At 23.3% G+C, this 14,932-nt stretch overlaps 5 protein-coding genes across 5 annotated transcripts; 3 read left to right on the forward strand and 2 right to left on the reverse strand.

Moving 5' to 3' along the window:
* Nucleotides 1-28: 28 nt before the first annotated feature.
* On the forward strand, nucleotides 29-2,647 carry PCHAS_1339500 (conserved Plasmodium protein, unknown function; the record flags this gene model as incomplete). The annotated part of the gene is made up of 1 exon (XM_730298.2): nucleotides 29-2,647. The coding sequence occupies one exon, from the start codon at nucleotides 29-31 to the stop codon at nucleotides 2,645-2,647; it is 2,619 nt and encodes an 872-aa protein (XP_735391.2).
* A 597-nt stretch (nucleotides 2,648-3,244) lies between these two features.
* PCHAS_1339600 (conserved Plasmodium protein, unknown function) lies at nucleotides 3,245-4,105 on the forward strand (the record flags this gene model as incomplete). The annotated part of the gene is made up of 1 exon (XM_016799317.1): nucleotides 3,245-4,105. The coding sequence occupies one exon, from the start codon at nucleotides 3,245-3,247 to the stop codon at nucleotides 4,103-4,105; it is 861 nt and encodes a 286-aa protein (XP_016654624.1).
* Nucleotides 4,106-4,728: 623 nt separating this feature from the next.
* On the reverse strand, nucleotides 4,729-10,480 carry PCHAS_1339700 (conserved Plasmodium protein, unknown function; the record flags this gene model as incomplete). Its single annotated transcript, XM_016799318.1, has 2 exons — nucleotides 4,729-8,586; nucleotides 8,903-10,480. The coding sequence occupies 2 exons, from the start codon at nucleotides 10,478-10,480 to the stop codon at nucleotides 4,729-4,731; spliced, it is 5,436 nt and encodes a 1,811-aa protein (XP_016654625.1).
* A 585-nt stretch (nucleotides 10,481-11,065) lies between these two features.
* On the forward strand, nucleotides 11,066-12,174 carry PCHAS_1339800 (pre-mRNA-splicing factor ISY1, putative; the record flags this gene model as incomplete). The annotated part of the gene is made up of 4 exons (XM_739410.1): nucleotides 11,066-11,202; nucleotides 11,441-11,585; nucleotides 11,737-11,788; nucleotides 11,903-12,174. The coding sequence occupies 4 exons, from the start codon at nucleotides 11,066-11,068 to the stop codon at nucleotides 12,172-12,174; spliced, it is 606 nt and encodes a 201-aa protein (XP_744503.1).
* On the reverse strand, nucleotides 12,171-13,921 carry PCHAS_1339900 (Yip1 protein, putative; the record flags this gene model as incomplete). Its single annotated transcript, XM_016799319.1, has 6 exons — nucleotides 12,171-12,257; nucleotides 12,445-12,520; nucleotides 12,711-12,808; nucleotides 12,920-13,006; nucleotides 13,102-13,183; nucleotides 13,317-13,921. 6 exons carry the CDS (start codon nucleotides 13,919-13,921, stop codon nucleotides 12,171-12,173), a joined length of 1,035 nt encoding a protein of 344 aa, XP_016654626.1.
* Between the last annotated feature and the right edge of the window lie 1,011 nt (nucleotides 13,922-14,932).

Consider the following 14,932-nt stretch of genomic DNA (forward strand, 5'->3'; position numbering starts at 1 on the left):
GAAGGGGGAAATTGAAAAATCATATATTATGAATACAATAAATAATTTACAAATTATTCATGATACAACAGATAAATTAAAACAGACAATCGAAATGAAATTACATAATGATAATTATATTAATGAGAATTTCCGAAAAGGCATTGGCAATTATCAAGTTCATTATATGCCTTCAAACCAACAGAACAATACTATTAATTATAGTAAAAATAGTAAAGATATAGGGGGTAACATCATAATTATAAATGAGAAAATTCAAAAAATTTGTACCAACACCAAACGTATTTTAACAGGCTATAATAATATCATTGATATTAGCAATATGGAAAAATGCATTGAACACCTTGACAATAATAATCATATTGAGAATATTGAAAAGGGTATCATGAATATGCATAATATAAATTACACTTTTAGTAGCACTGACAATGATAAAAATTCTTTTGGGGATTGTCTTGACAAAATGAACGAAGACAACAATAATCATTATGATAAAAAAAGTAATATTACCATTATAGATAATAAGAAAGATGCTAGTAATGTCGATATTAGTGATAATAATTATAACGAACAAAATAATAAATGCTTTCATAAAACTAATACTAACACATCTATAGTGCTCCACAATGACAATAGTGAAGATATTTGTAAAAATGTATACGACCTAAAAAAAGATGAGCATGATATAGAAATTAGTTCTGATTCATCCACCAAAGATAATAAAATCGATATGCCTGAAAAATGCAAAAGGAATACAATTTCAATTAACTATAAAGAAAGGTTATTGAACAATGAGATTGCAACAACAAAACAAAAGGATGAAAAAATATTGAGCAATGAAATAATTTCTACAAAATATGATGATAATAAAAATAAAAGCATAAAATGTCATGAAGAAAACAAAAAAAATAATTATACTAAATTAGATCACTGTTTAAAAATAAAATCATGTTTAGATAATAAAAATTTAACTGTGTGTGGAAATTTTAAAATAAAAGATGATGGTATAAAAAATATAGACTCGACAACTGAAGATAGTACCCAGGAACATAATGGAATTTTACACACTATAAAAAAAAATGTGAACTGTTGCGAAAACTTTCAAATGATAAGTTCATCAAATAATTCCAGTTTAGAAAAAAGTTCAATAATTCAAACAAGTAGCATTGATGAGAAAATTTTAAATAGAGTTAAAATAGCATATAAACAAAAAATAAAAGATAGCGATGATATAACAAGCGAGTCTTATAATAATGAACATAGTGATGTATATATGTTAAGCACTCAAGAAAACATTGAAATAGAAAACAGTATTTCCAATTATAGTCATTCATTGAATAAAAAAAATACGCATAATGCAAATGAAGGTGATGGACTTGAGCATAAAGAAATCTATGATAATAAACCGCCTGTAGAAATGAAAAATACTTTTAAAGATCCCCTAAATGTTCCTATGTCAAGATTAGCTAGTGATCAGAATTTTAACAAAAATAATAAATTACCATCGTTTAAAAATGAAAAAAAATTATTTAGTTCAGGTATATTAGAATTAAATAATAAAACAAATAATGAAAATAATTTGTTATCTCAAAATATGTTATATAACCATAATAAAATATTCAATAATGTATTCCATCAAAACAAAAATTATAATGTTGATGGGCCTAAATATTTTGATGAGTCAGGAATAAACCAAAGAGATAATCAAATAAAAGATAAATATATCATTAAAATGTCAAAAATATTTTCTAACTCAAATGATGAATATACAAAATTGGTTTTAAAAGATGAACATATGGAAAATACAGAAAAAAAAGACAATAAAATTGATGATGCTGGTAATGATAAACAAATTAGCAATTTACCAAATGACCTAAAAGAAAATTATAATGATGTAGTAAAAAATGAAGAAATAAAATGTCATGTTGAGATATCGCCGGATGCTTACAATAATTTAAAAAATGCGTATAGTGACAATATTCAAAATGCAAGCACGATAAGAAAAGATAAAATGAATACAAAAGATATAGATGAAAAGGATTGTGATAAATCCTATTTTTGTTGTCCTGTAAAAGAGAAGGCGCCAATTCCTAATTCTACAAATAAAGGGTTATTAAATACGATATTTCGAACATTTACATTTAAGAAGAATAATAAATTTATGATAAAATCCAAAAATAATTCTAACCGTATTCGAGAAAAATTGCCTAATAAGAATTATCATATCCCTAAAAAATCATTGTCATTGCATCCATACTATTTTGGGTCTAAATTAAAACCCAGTATATTACATCAAAAGCCAGCATTGAAAAATGAGAACAAAAAAGACAGTAATTCCATACAAAATGTAAAGGAGAACTTTAATAAGATAACATCACTTTATTCAGCAGCCATAGATAAAAATCTAATTAGAAATAGCCAACAAATACCACAAATATATAATAAGAAACATATGAATTCATATAAATATTGTGAAGCAACAATATATAATAATAAAGGGAACCTCAATGTGTTAAATAATACGGGCGAAATTCATAAAACATACCCTAAGTGCGAATTAATATGTAGGATTCCAAATAAACAGATTAATTGTATTCATTATAAAAGGTTTCCGACCCCTAAGAGATTAATTACAACCCCACTGTAATAGTGTCTTGCTCAAGTAAAATATATGCAACAATGAAAAGGATAAAACATATATATATAATGACAATAGCAGAAATATAAATATCATTTTAGGGACTATTTTGATAGTTTTATTTATATATTGATTATTTTTTATGTTATATGTTCTCTCTATTATATTTTTTTTAATATACTTGTCAAAAAAAATTGTACACATGAAAATGTTATGAGTTTCATCGTTTTCTTATCATTAACAATTCTAATTATTTAATAAAATGGTAAAAAAAAAAATGACAAAAATAGGCAAAACGCCTAAATAATATTATGAATTATAATCCATAAATATGTACATAAAAAATGCATATAATATAATGTGTATGTACAGATAAAAAAGAATATAGAAAGTATATGCCTCATAAAAAGGGCAGAACAAAAATAAATTGAAATATAATAAAACGAAAAACTTAATGTGTCTATATAAGAGAAAATATGTTTTAAAATATGTTTGTCTTTTTAAATGGCTTATTATTAATTAAAAAAACGAAATAAAATATAGACGATATATATATATATATATCGATTGTCTTTATTAACAATAAAAGAACAAACTATTAGTAAAATGAATTTTATAGAAACGAAAACTGATTTTTGTTTTCATAACAATTATAATAATATCCCTCCTAATAAATGTTATGATGATTATAACAGAAAAACGAATGAATATGGTTACCATCCCGATGTTTATGTGCAAAATAAATTAAAATCCGAAATGTTAAATACAAATAATTGTTTGAATTATAATGAAAAAATAAAGGGCAAAAAAATAGCGTCTTACCCCGATTATGGATATGCCCACCATAATATAAAACCTTTTTATCTAAACATGCCTGATCCTAATAAGTATATACTACATAATGATAAATATAGAAATACATTGAATCACGAATATCCGTTTTCACTTAATTATAAGGAAACTAATATGGGCAGAAATAAATACCCGTTTCAATTTGATCATATTAGAAGAAATAGAAATGAACATTGTAAAAATAATAAAATTGAAACACCAAATAAATGTTGTAAAATAGTGTGTGAAAATAAAAAAAATGATTATTATGATTCGTCTGATAATAATTGTAATATATCAGAAAGTGATAATGAGAATAATACTATAATAAATATCACAACTATGAATGGAATGGATGAAATCGATTACAATAGAAGTGACTATAGTGAAGAAGATCATAGTGAATGTAGTGAATCCTCTGTTTATAGTTTGAAAAAACCGAAAAGACCTAAAAAATTGTTTATGGGTAAATATTTTTTTTCAGAAATAAAAGATAGTTTTTCACCATGTTGGATTAGTAATAATATGCATAACCAAATTTCCAACGATTCAAATTATTCGCGTTTTTATAATGGGACAAGACAGTTAAAGGGTGATGGCCAAGGCAAACCAGAAATTATAGTTCGATTTCCATGAAAAAGCAATGAAAAGAATATATAATTTACTTTAAAACTATATATCAAATATAAATAAAAATTTGCTATCATTTTCCATATACATGTATGTATGTTGTTATTTGGTTTGCTTTGTGTATTAAGAAGAAATACCTTATGCTATTATAATTACCACTATAATAAATTTTGTCCTTATTATTATTTATTTTATGAGCACATTGAATAAGCTATATTATTCCATTTAACCAGACTTTATATAATTGAATTTTAATTAAAATGTTTGTCTGTTTCCTTTTTTTTTTTGATTTTTTTTTTAAGGAAACTCTTATAAACAATTTTAGGTATTATGAAATGATTATTTTAGAGAATACCAAAAAATGGTATCACATTTTGAGGGCTCATTAAAATTTGAGATATAAGTATATAGGTCTGTTCTAATTTTTCGACTAGAGGTGAGTTAAAAAAATTGTTAAAAGCAAATCACTAAGAGTCTATTTGTTTATCCCCCCTTTCGAGGGAAATAAAAAATATTTTATCAAAAATTTCGATAAGATTAATTACTAAAAAATATGAATAAAATGGTTTTACAAAAAAATATCAAAAAAAAATTCTCAAAAATGGAATAACAAAAAGTGTTGTACATATTTATGCGGTAAGGTTAGGACTAGTAAGTTCTTCATATATTTTTTGTGAGTCCTTAAAAATATTATTATAAAAATCATTTAATTGTATATTTTGATTATTTTTAATTAAATCGGAACATGCTTGGAATAGTTCCAAAAATTGTATTTGACCATTTATCACATTTTCTGCAATATTTAGGTCATTATCTTTTGTCTTATATTTTTTTAAATTATTTTTCTTAACTAATTCTTTTATACTTATTAAAATATTTAATATAGTATACCGATTTTTTAGCATTTGTAAAACATTTGAATTATAATTATCTAAGTTTATTTTTACACCTTTTTTATATAAATCTTTTAATTCTTCTGAAGTTAGATTTTTTAACTTTTTATGTTTCAAAAGACTTTTTATATTTTCAATAAAACTCTTTCTTTCTTTAATAATTTTAGAAACATTTAATTTCATATCTTTAATATGACTTAACTCAGTAAGGCTATCAATTTTTTTTACTAGGTTTACCATATCATGTATGCGAATAGTTGGAGATATAATTTTTAGGGTTTCACATTTATTATCATTTTCTACATCCTTTAGAAATGTAAGCAAAATTCCATCGTCTAGTAAATATGATAAGTTTTTATTTATTTCACTTTCTGTTTTTATATGTTCCAATTCTTCTAAATGCGAATAATTATCTTTTATAATATGATCTATATTATGTATGTTACCATAAAAATTGTTAAAAGATGGAAATATATTCTCGGGTAATTGTAATTCTGCATCCATTTTTAGTTTCAAAACATCCATTTTATTTTTTAAATTGTAAAAAGATTTAATGCTATCTATAATTTTTCTTATTTCATTTGGGTATGTAAATAAATGAGAAAATTCTTCGAAATTTGTATCCTCACAATTTTCATTTTGGCTATTTGTATTCCCCTCCATTTCTTCATTACATGTATTTGAAATGTTTTTTTCAAATTTTTCAATTTCATCAAAAACTAAGTAATTTTTCTTTTTTTGTATTGATTCAAACATTTCTATAAACGTTTTCAAATATACTTTGTTTTTGCCACCTTCAAAATATTTCGAAGATATATAATTGAATAATTTTTCCATATCATATAATTGCTTTTGTGACCAAATTGACGACAGTATATCAAAAAGTTCATCTTTATATAAATACATATCTTCTGTATGATCACTGATTAAGGGGTTGTTCTCATGTTGAGTACTAATATTGGAACATTTGGGAATAGACAATTTATTATCATCCCCTTTTGTTAAATCAGTTTTTCTTTTCTTCAAAAAATTATTAAATATTCCTTCATAATTTGTATGAAAATATAAATGTAGTTCATTTTTTAAAGCAAAAATATTTTGGGGAGCTATATCTAAAGTTACAATTTTTTTTAAATCCTCAAAATGGATTTTGTTGTGTTTAAGATATTTTTTTATTTCCGTTTCAAATTCATCATTTGGTGTATCATTTTTTAATATCACATCTGAAGAAAAATTTAAGTGGACATTCAAAATTATTTCAGAAAAATCATTATTATACGATTTTTCCAATGAGTTTTTTTTTATTTCATTTATTTTTGGAGTTAAAATATTGGGGATTTCGCTTTGTTTTTTTTTTTCATAAATTTTATTATTTTTTCTTATCTTTATATATAGATAATATGCTTCTTTTGAGTCTATTTCTAGGTGCTTAATAAAAACTTGTTTTTTTTTTCCTCTTTTTCCACTACTAAATATTTTAACCCGTTTGTAACTACTTATAAGTGAATCTAAACTTTTGTAATTGGAATTGGCTATATTTTGATTTTGTATATCCAAACCTTTTTCATCATTAATATTTTTATGTGCATTTTCAGTTTCGCTTTCTTTAGGGACTGTATTTATAGGTAGTTCGTTTTTTTTATATTTATAAATTTTGACCTTGAAGTGTTTGAACATATTAACATTTTTTAATTCCACAAATATGCTTCCATAGGAAAAAGAGCTTTTATCATTTATTTTTATTTTTTTTATCACTGTAAAAGTTTTTACCGTATTATTATTACAATCAACTAATGATGATATACAAACTTTATTTTTGGATGGAATTAAATGTGTATGTTCTTTTTGCTCAAATATTTTGTCCGATACATTATGTTCGTTTTTATAGGCTTTCTCATTTTTCTTTTCATAATTATTATTATGTTTGCTTTCTTTTTCTTTTTTTTTATTTCCTTTCGCTTCCTTCAATTCATGGAAATTATTATTTATAGGATCGTTATAATATCTAAATGTATAGCGGTTACAAAAAGACGGAACTTCATTAATAGTTAAAATTTCAATATTTTCAAATTTTTCAGATTTTTCAGATTTTTCAGAATTTTCAGATTTTTCAGAATTTTCAGATTTTTCAGAATTTTCTTTATTTGGTAATGCGGCAATTATTTGAAGCACAATATTTTGATCACTTATTTTGTCTACATTTTTTAAAGCTATCAAAAATAAATAATTATATTCTTCTGATTTTTCCTCATCATATGTCATATCAGGAAGCATGACAAATTTGAAAATGATATTTTTTAAAGACAATTTAGAAAATTTTCCAATTATGATTGGGTTGGAACTATCTTCCTCATTTATTGTTGCTGAATTTTTTTTTCTTTTTTCGTTATGATTTTTTCGTATTTTGCATACATATATGTCTAAGTAGGATAATATTTTTATATTGTTTATTTTTTGAATTAAGTAATAAAAAGGAATATTCCATTTTTCTTTTTCTCTAGATATGCTTACAATAAATTTTAGTAATATTTTATTTGAATTTTCTTTTTTTAAATTTATGTTTTTAGTAAATGAATTTATTTTCATTTTCATTTGTTTTTCAAGAAATTCTTCTAGAAGGAAAAAAGAACAACTAACGGATTTACTTTCACATATAATTTTTTCATCCTCATTTTCTTTTTCGTTTACCCACTCAATTGTTAGGTTACTTTTGGTTGGATCCTTAATATATATAAAAAAAAAATGCTCCTTATTCTCTTTAAGAGATATAGATTTTTTTTCTATTTGGCTTTGAAAAAAAACGGGGTCATACATATTAGAATTGAATATATTACAAAGGTAGTTATTTATATAAGAAACAAATAGGGCACTGCTATCGTTACTATTTTCTTTGTAAATGCATTCCCCAATTTGTTTTATAAAACATTCAGAACTTAAAACGTCTTCTTGAGATATTAAATTTTTTTTACAAGTTTTTATATTTTGTTCACACTTATTGAAACCGTTAAAGGAACTCATGAAATCATTTAATAGCATACTACTTTTTTCCTTTTGTTTATTTCTTTCTAATACTTTGTATTCTTCTGTTTTTTCTTTATGTGTAAAAAATGAAAGATTGAAAATGTTATGCATATTATTCAATGTACAATTATGATCCAATGCCATTTCTTCTGTTTGATTTTCCTTATCACAATTTGTACTATTTTCGCTAGTTTGAATTATGTCATTATTTTTTTCACAAAATATTGAAATAGAGCATATAAGAAGAAGAAAGGGATTGTTATTTATCTGAGTTTCATTTTCATTATATTTTAATTTCTTTTTTTTATTATCCTTCCCCTTTTCTTCATCTTTACATTTATCTATAGTTTTTATTTTACCGCTACCATTAATTTGCGGTATATTTTTCACATACACATTAGTAGAAGAAAAACTAAAATGATTGTAGTATACATAGTTGTAAATTTTATTTGTTCGAACAAATTTATTATCCAATTTTATTAAATAATAACTTGAGTAACATACATTGATATATTTAAGAATCTTTTCGATGTCTATTTCGCTAATCCATTTGCTAACGTCTTTTTGGGTCTGCTAATTTTATGGGAATAAGAAAAGGTTGAGAAAAAAAGGTTGAGAAAAAGACGGTACAAAAAATGTGTGAAAATAACTAAAGCAAATATCGTCAAACTGCAAGTGCCTAATATTTGTGTGCGAACATTTTTATGGCTAGCTAAAAATATGATAAAAGTTTCCAGTTATATTTTACAACTATAAGTAATATACGATTTAAAATATATTTCCATTTTTTCATGGAATATTTTTGAGGTTTAAAATTACAACATTTGTTTGCAGTATATAATAAGTCTGAAATTGCTTTCTCATTTTTTAGACTATGAAAAAAGCTTACTTTTTTGTGTTTTTTAGAATGTATATTCTTATCCATTTTAGGGCATGGCTGATCAGATTCGAGTAATATCTCATTAAACAATTGAAGAACTTCCTCTATATTTTGATTTATTATAATATTATATTTTTGTTTATTTAAAATTATATTATTTTTTATATTATTAATCAAATCAGCTTTTTCATTAGCATCATTATTTATAAATTTTTGCTGATCATTTTTGTCACCCCAATTTTCTAATAACTTATTTGAAAAATTGTGTGCAAAGTTATTTACTGGTATTAATTTGATATTGGAAAATATAATATCTCCTTGTTTATTAATATATTTATAACCTTCTAAAATTTCATCCTGTTGTTGTTTTTTCTTAATTATATAATCAGAATATTTTATATATTTATCAGGTTTAATATTTTCATAAGTTATGATAAAATATAAGTTATTTTCAAATGGGAATATTTGGAAAAAGTGTAAATTTTTCTGTTTTTTTAATCCTTGATCTGTGTTTTTGCATTTTTCTTTTTGGTCGACAATGCAAGTATCCTCCTTCATGCTGATGGTATTTATATCTCCGCTAATTAAATGTTGCCCTTTTTCTCTATCCCTATTTAATAAAACCAGTTGAATTTTATTTTTATTATAGTTACAAATCATATTGTCATTTGAATTGAGAGCAATCGGAATGCTATATATCCATTTATAACCTGTTAGCATTTCAAATATATAAAGATGATATTCACAAAAATCAAAAAGACGGAATATTTTATATAATGCTTTTGTTAAAATGTATATCCAAATTTCTTTTTGATCATTTTTGGATTGACATGATAAAATATTGTTATCTTTATCGTAAGGTAATTCTAAATCAACAAATACTAAAACCCAATTATTATTTATGTATAGTTTAACAAGATAATAATTTAATTTATTTATAAGTGGAAACCCATGTATTGTTTGTGGGTAAATTAATTCATATAAGTAATTTCCTTTTGGTATAAGGGCTTTATTTTCATTTATTAAACATATAGAAGAATATATATATTTTAAAAAATTTGTACCCTCATTATATTCTATATTTACATTTCTATTTACAAAATTTTCATAGCTTACTACTACTACGGGTGTTTTTTTTTGTTCTTCATTTTTGTGAGACGAATAAAATTGTTCAAGACTTTTTCTATTCATATTATCTAATTGTTTTTCATAAGTACTTAAATAGTTTTCTTCTTTTACTAAAACTTCTTTTCTCTTTCTTATATCACTATTATTCTGATCATTTTTGTCACACCCATTTTTTTCATTTTCTTTTTCCCAATCACTTGCTTTTTGTGAATTATTTCCCTTTTCATTTTCTTTAGAAAAATAATTTATTTCTTTCCAATTATATATATATTTATCAAATTTTTTTTTCCGTTTATATTTTACTTTCACATCCTGATTATTATTTATTTTTTTGGTTTTATTATCTTCGTTGCACAAATTCAATACTTCACCGATTACATATTTTTTCCATAAATCAAAGACCTTTTCGTTATTCTCATATATTTGTATTTTATTTTTTTTATTAAATATATATTCCATTTTATATTAATATTTATCTTTATTACGTCTGTGGATATTATTTTATTTTTTCTGTTTTTTTGTTTACCTAAATTTAAGTAAATTAATTTTTACGCAAATTACATTCCCTATTAATTCCGCGTTTGTTTCTTTCTTTTTATTTTATAATATTATTTTTTTTTGTTTAAAATATTTAATGACACAAATTATATTATGATGGTTTCGTTTTTTTATTAATACTCAACAAAAAAGAGAGAAAGAAAGAAGTATATTATAGGGAATACATAAAAAAGGGCATACATAAATTTAAGAAGATTGCTATGCATCCTTTTAAGTATGGAATGGAAATATGAAGAAAGACAAACAGAATGTAGAAAATAGATATTCATACAATTTTTAAAGTTATTAAATAATTAGGAACATATATTTCCTCTAAACTGATAAATATATATATGCATATTTTCCTAATACTCTTTATATAGTAAAGGGGAAAATGTATTACTAACTTCTTTTTCCATTACCCAATTAATAGTTTAAAATCTTGAAAGGGGAAATATACATAAAATATTTTATATATTACATAAATAGCTAACACAAAAAAAGAAAATGGCTAGAAATGTCGAAAAAGGAAGGTCTATGTTAAATCAATGGCTAAAGGCTAAAGAGCTAAATGATAAAAAAACATTTTTTAAGATTCCCAAAAATGTTAATGAAGTTGATGATTTGGAATCCGCCGTATCATAGTAAATAAAAACAAAAGAAAAAAAATATAAAAAATATAGAAAAGAAAAATATTTACATAATAATAAAACAGGTTTATGAATTATATCGAAATATTGTATATAATTATAAGCCCTGTCTTTATATTTATTGCGTGTTATTATTTTTTTAAAATGCGCACAAAAAATATAAATCTATATGCATATTATATATGGAATGTGCATGTATTATGTCATTTTGTTCCTTCCTTTTTATTTTCAGCCGTAAATCGATCATTAAAGAAATATGTAGCAAGATTAAGGAAATTCAAAATTTAAGTTTGGGAGACCAACACGTAAGAGAACTAAACGATCAAATAAACAAATTAATTTCGATCAAAAATAGATGGGAAATAAGGATTATAGAGGTAAAAATCGAAGAGCGACAAAAACAAAAAATAATACTCACCATTAAAATGTTATACATATATATATGTTGAAACTGCTTTAAGTGTGTGACATGAAATTTGAATCATTTTACTTATTTAATCCTTTCCTTTTATATGAATCCATTTTTAGCTTGGAGGGCCAGACTATCAATCCGAATCGAATGCGTTAATTAATGCACACGGTATTATAAAAAATATTACGAAATTTAGTTGGATCCTATATGTTGACATTATTAGCCTTTTTTTATTTTTATTTTACTGATGTCTAAATTGTTTACTTATTTTTCCCATTTTAGGTAGCGAATTAAAAGGAAATAATAATTATAAATATTTCGGCGCAGCGAAAAACTTGAAAGGAGTGAAGGAATTATTATTTAAAGAAAATGATGATCGGAAAAAACTTTTATTAAAAAGGAAGAAGGAAAAACGAAATTTAGATAAAATCGTAAATATACATTATTTTGGTTATTGCGATGAAGAAAATGAAATATTATTAAATGAAGAGTTAAAAATTCAAAAAAAACTAGAAAAAACAGATTTAGAAATAATAAAAAAAATAAATTATTAAAAAATTATTATTAATGCAAAACAGGAATATAACAAAAATATAGGATATGCGATTAAATATCTTTGACTATTCATACGGAGAGCCTAATAAAAATAATAAAAAATGTCAATATAGATATGCACATATATATTTATATATGACCATAAAACATAAATAAAATCATAATAACAGTTTAATGCAAACGTGTAAAGATTTTGTCTATGTAACAAAATTAAGCTAGCTATTTTACAATCATTTATTCTTTATGAATAAGCAAATAATATGTCTTACTGCTTCAAAAAATTTTGATGCCGTTAAGGCAGACCACAATATACAAAAAAATGAAATAGTATATCCCTTCTTTGACCTACAAAAAATAATTATATCATTTGTTATTTTATTGATACATTAATTTTAATTTCTCATTTTGTTTACGTTTTTCATAACTTTATTCTGCTCATGTTGTTTTATTATATTTATTACATTTTTTTTAAATTCAAAATAATCAACACTTTTTTTTAAAAACAAATATGTTATCATAATATCATTATATTTACCTTAAATTAATAAGAATAGAAATAAATGACAAAATAACTAACGGGAGTAAGGCATACCCGAGCATGCTTATTGTGCAATATAGATCTAAAGTTGCATTCTGAATTAAAAAATAAAGTAACAAAATTAAAATATGATACCAAAAAATTGTCTTTATATTTTGTAAACCATTTTATATATGCTTATATGTTGTTTCCAATTTTGTCCTTACTTGACTCATCACATTTAACAGTAAATACATACTCAGACTGCTAACAATTCCTATTAAATAAATATAACTAAACGAGGCCTTCCCTACCTGTTAAGCAATAATAATAATAATTTATTAAATTTGTTTTTAATATACTTATTTGTCATCATTATAATGTATTTATATACTATTTTCTATTTTACCAATAATAAAATAAACCCTAAAGACAAAATAATAAGTAAAGGGCCTGTTAAATCAGAATTTTCAAATAAGGTATGGTCAACTCTGAAATGAGAGAAAAAAAGTATATATGTGATGGTAGTTACTATAAAAATAGCTATGTGCGCACACGAAATTGTTTTATTCGCATGCTTATGTATATTTATAAAACATTGCTAGCTATGTTATAATTTCTAACTTATAAAAAGTAAAAACAGATTTCATTCGTTTTGAGATTAAATCGAAATTTATCCCAAGCTCTTCAAGTAATGGAGGTTCTTCTTCATCTTCCTCATCTTTATCATTTTTATTTTCTGTTACATTTGTATTTGATTTATTAAAATTGTCAAAAAAACTATTATTATTTTTATTAGCAGTAGTGTTTGTGAATTGTTTATTATTAAATGGGCTGGTAACTATTGTATTATTATTGTGATTGTTGAAGTTGGTGGGATTGTTAAAGTTCGTGTGATTGTTGAAGTTGGTGGGATTGTTAAAGTTCGTGGGATTGTTGAAATTGCTGGGATTGCTGAAATTGCTTGGATTGGTGAAGCTGCTTGTATTGGTGAAGCTGCTTGTATTGGTGAAGCTGCTTGGATTATTGAAGTTGTTAAAGTTATTGTTAGTAGTACCCTCAAATGGGGCATTCAGGACTGTACTATCCGATTTTTGATAAGTATTTTCATATATCTTTTTATTTATAAATGGATTAGTTACTTTATTATCAGCATGATTATTATTTAACTCATCATTATCGTTTCTATTATTTGCCCTGTTTGTAATTTGCTGAGTATAGTAATTCATTTTTTTGTTTTTTATATCTAAATAATACTATTGACAATATCATACCTTTTTCAATAACTGAATATGTCGACATAAGTTTGTTGTATTTATTATGTATATATACCTAAAAGTATATAATAATGTATACATCCATTCATATGCATGTATATATAACTAGACTGACATATCAAATAGTTGACGTTGACTTTTTTTTGTTTTTTATTGGTAAAAAATTATTAAAAAATTAATATATCAAATAAAGGACATTTTGCAAATAAACCAAATACAAAAACATTTATGCATTAACGCATAAATATATAAATAAATATATCATTACAAAAAATTTCAATATATTTTTTTAATTTAATTATGTATAATACATTTTTAATTTCCAAACTTGTATATATTTTGGTTATTTTTTTGCCTTCATGCTATTTATATTTTTTTCCTGTTTTAATCAAAAATTATTTAACTATTTTTTAAGTTTTATATATGTGTATTCAAGAGTAAATTACGTATTTCCATGTACAAGTTTGTATTTTAAATCGTATGATAAATATTGTATATATATAATATGTATGTATAATATATATAAATAATATATAATGATTTATGCGTATTAAATGCGGATTTTTATAAATACTACGCTATTCAAATTACGACAATCTTGCTTTTAAATGGAGATAAAATTAACAATTCTTTTTGTTTATTTAAATTTTTAATAGATAAAATTTGCAATTTTATTTATGCATTTATAGATTTTTTTTTGCCTCATTATATTTATATATATATGCGGATATATATTTTTAACTTTATTATTATACTGCAATACTGTATATTTTACTTTGGTTATTTTATATTTTATTATTTTTTATTAATTTATTTTTTTTCAAACTTTGAAATTTCAGAAGATTGCAGAATTTGTTTTTTATATACAAATTAAATTTCTTTTAAGAATAGTAATATTTATTCCCCTTTATAAAGTTCATAACCCAATACCATATGCTGCTCCCATTTCATTACTGACTGTTT

Source organism: Plasmodium chabaudi (genome assembly GCF_900002335.3).
Source record: "Plasmodium chabaudi chabaudi strain AS genome assembly, chromosome: 13".
NCBI lineage: Eukaryota > Apicomplexa > Aconoidasida > Haemosporida > Plasmodiidae > Plasmodium > Plasmodium chabaudi.